Consider the following 2,883-nt stretch of genomic DNA (forward strand, 5'->3'; position numbering starts at 1 on the left):
AAAAAAAAAAAAAAAAAAAAAAGAGGAAAAAAAGAAAGTTTGCCCAAAAGGACGTGGCAGAAGGAGTGAGGGGGGACAGGCCAGACAGGAGGACCCTGAGGAGGCTTGGGCAGGGACCATAGCCTGGCCTGAGGCTGGGGCTGGGGAGAGAGGGAGAAGCTGGACCCAGAGGATGGAGCCACCCTGGCCACCGTGTCTGGCCGTGGAGGGATGGCTGGGAAGGCAGGAACCAGTAGTACACTGGTAAACGGGCCTCTGAAAAATAGCCCTGATTTGCAGTGTATGTCAATTTCCATGGTGTAAATATTCCCACCATGGCCAATTTCAAGCTACCAACTGTTCATAACGATGGGCTTGCAAAATCCTTGAGTATGAGAAAATTGGCTCTTGTGAGCTGGTTCCACAAGCCACTGGCAGGGATGGTGCTCAGGCCCTGGTGTAGCAGGACTGTCACAGGTGCCCTTGGTGCTGCCCCACCCAGAAGCTAGAGCCAGCACCCCAACAGTGCAGGTTCCCTGTGGGGCCTTCTCCAGGGATGCTGGGCCAGGCAAAGGCCAGAAGGCTGGACCCTAGACGAGGGGGGTCCAGCCTGCCTGTCTCGCCAGCTTTACCCTGCAGAAAGTCTCCCCAGCCCTCCCCAGAGACACTTAGTTAAGCCGGAATAACTGACAAACAGGCAGCTCGGCGCAGAGCGTGGCGGCAGCCCCAGGGGCCGCATTTAAGTAAATTGAATGAAGCCTGTGCCTGGTGAGCAAATGAAGAGGGAAATGAGAGTGTGGCCCACCACGGGGCACTGCGGGGGAGGGGGAGCCTGCAGAAAGGGCCACAGGGAAGCCAAGGAGGCGTCGAAACCCTAAACTCTGCGGTGGTGTCAGTCTTGCCACACAAGGATGTGGGTTCAAATTCGGCCCCTGACTGGCTATGGGACCTTGGGCCAGTGACATCCCCTCCCTGGGCCTCAGGGTCACCAACTACCAGATGGAGTGCCTCATAGGAAAGGGGTGCAGGTTAAGGGAGGGACCCCACCTAGCAGCTGGGGGACAGTGGGAAGCAGAAAGTGATGTTTTTCCAAATGGATCCAGGGCTGGACTTGTCCAGGCTGTCACCCGGGGTGTGACCTATGGATTGGGGACATCTGTGCAAACCCCTCAGAGCCCTCTATCCTATGTCGCCACAAAGACCCTCTTGTACACATCCTCCCTGTGCTCCTACTTCCCAGAAGCCATGCCCTCCTCCATGTGCTATCCCCCGTTGGGGACCCTTTCTCTGAACTCATCTCACCTGTGAACCCCCAGCAGTACCCCCGATGGCCTAGGGGGCCTGGGACACACCAATCGACGCAGCCAACACCCTCCCTGTGCCCCACGCACCCAGAGCTGAAGACAGAAGAAACCACAGGTTTGGCCAAGAAGGGAGATGGGGGACGGCCTTCGCAGGGCACCCCTGGGGCCCCTCAGTGCCGTGGGGCTGTGGTGAGGCGGGAGTAAGTGGGGGCCGTGAGGTGCAGGAGGGCGTCCCACCTGCAGAAGGTATCAATATGCCGCAGGTGGAGCACAAAGGGCCTTGAATGTCAGTGGAAAGGTCTGCATTTTGTGCCAAGGTCAGCGGGGGCTCTGGAAGTTTGGGGGCAGGGGCGCTCCCAGCCTCTGGAAAGACCACTCCAGCCGTTTTGGAGAGAAGAGATGGGAGGGTCACATGGAGAGGCGACAAACGGAAGTTAGGAGTCTGCAGGGACTGGTGGGGGATGGGTTGTGGGGGACCTGGTGTCCACGCTGGGAGGCTCAGAGGGAAAGGAACCACATCCTCCTGTCCACACCCCAAGGGGCCATTCGGTCACTTGTTGACCCTGAGCTCCGCCCCCTCTGTGCCTGGCCCTGGGCTGGGCACTGAGGTCACGTGGCTGAAGGGGACGCAGGTCAGGGGGAGACAGACAGACGGCGGGCGTTCGACATGCCCCCGCGGGCCCCACCTCCCAGCACTCGCCTGCTGGTGGTGCTCGATGCCCATGCTGACGGTGTTGACCAGGATGGCCATCATGATGCCCCGGCTGAAATACTTGCTCTCCACGATGCCCCGCAGCTTGGCTCGCGTCTCCCACCACACGTCTCCGCACAGCAAGGCAGCCCCGTCCGCCTGCCCCGCCTCGCCCTCCTTCTCCAGCTCCAAGGAGGCCCCGTCCTCACCGCTCTGGGCCCCGGGACCGCCGGCCTCGTCCTCGCCACCGCCCGAGCCCCCGGAGCCCGAGCCCCCGGAGCCCGAGCCCTCCTGGCCCGAGTTGCTGCTGCCCAGGCCCGAGGGCGGCCGGCCCGCCTCGTGCTGGCAGCGGGGGCAGCTGGCGGGGTCGGAGGCCAGAATGGCAGAGACGGGCTGCACCAGCGTGTGGAGCGTCGAGTCCGGGGGGCTGTGTCGGGGGCACGGCTCTGGAAAAGAAGCCGAGGTCGGGGTTGGTGCCTCGGGTCCCGCAGCAGGCGGCCCCCGCGCCCTAGGCCCGGCCCAACCTGGGTTACCACTCGCGTGTGCCCACAGGGTCTGCCTGAAACCCGCCAGCCCTGCCTGGAGGCCAAGGGGCTGGTGGTTCCTGGGGAAACAGCTTCACCCTCTGGGCTTCGTTGGCCCCCGAGGAAAAGCTGGCACCAGGAACACCCACACACCGGGGCCACGGGGCGGATTCTGTGGTTAATACGCGGCATGAGCCCAGAGCCGTGTCCTCGCCCTGTCACTTCCCGCCCCGTGGCCCCAGTCTGGTCACTGAAAGACCCTCCAGGAACCCCAGCCCCTCCCCACCGTCCCTGCTTCATGGTATCATGGAGCTTGGAAAACGGCTGAAAAGGCCATTGTGGAGGGTAGACACCCCTCAGAGGAAGCCAAGGTGGCCTCGGCATT

General features: G+C 62.3%; 1 protein-coding gene across 1 annotated transcript in view; it reads right to left on the minus strand.

Moving 5' to 3' along the window:
* Positions 1-2,883, minus strand: part of CACNA1I (calcium voltage-gated channel subunit alpha1 I) — a 108,347-nt gene that overhangs the window by 35,752 nt on the left and 69,712 nt on the right. Inside the window, 1 exon segment of the mRNA XM_007454105.1 lies at positions 1,984-2,420. Within this exon segment, the coding sequence (XP_007454167.1) occupies positions 1,984-2,420 (437 nt within the window).

The sequence above is a fragment of the Lipotes vexillifer genome, unplaced genomic scaffold (assembly GCF_000442215.2).
Source record: "Lipotes vexillifer unplaced genomic scaffold, Lipotes_vexillifer_v1.1 scaffold382, whole genome shotgun sequence".
Taxonomy (NCBI): domain Eukaryota; kingdom Metazoa; phylum Chordata; class Mammalia; order Artiodactyla; family Lipotidae; genus Lipotes; species Lipotes vexillifer.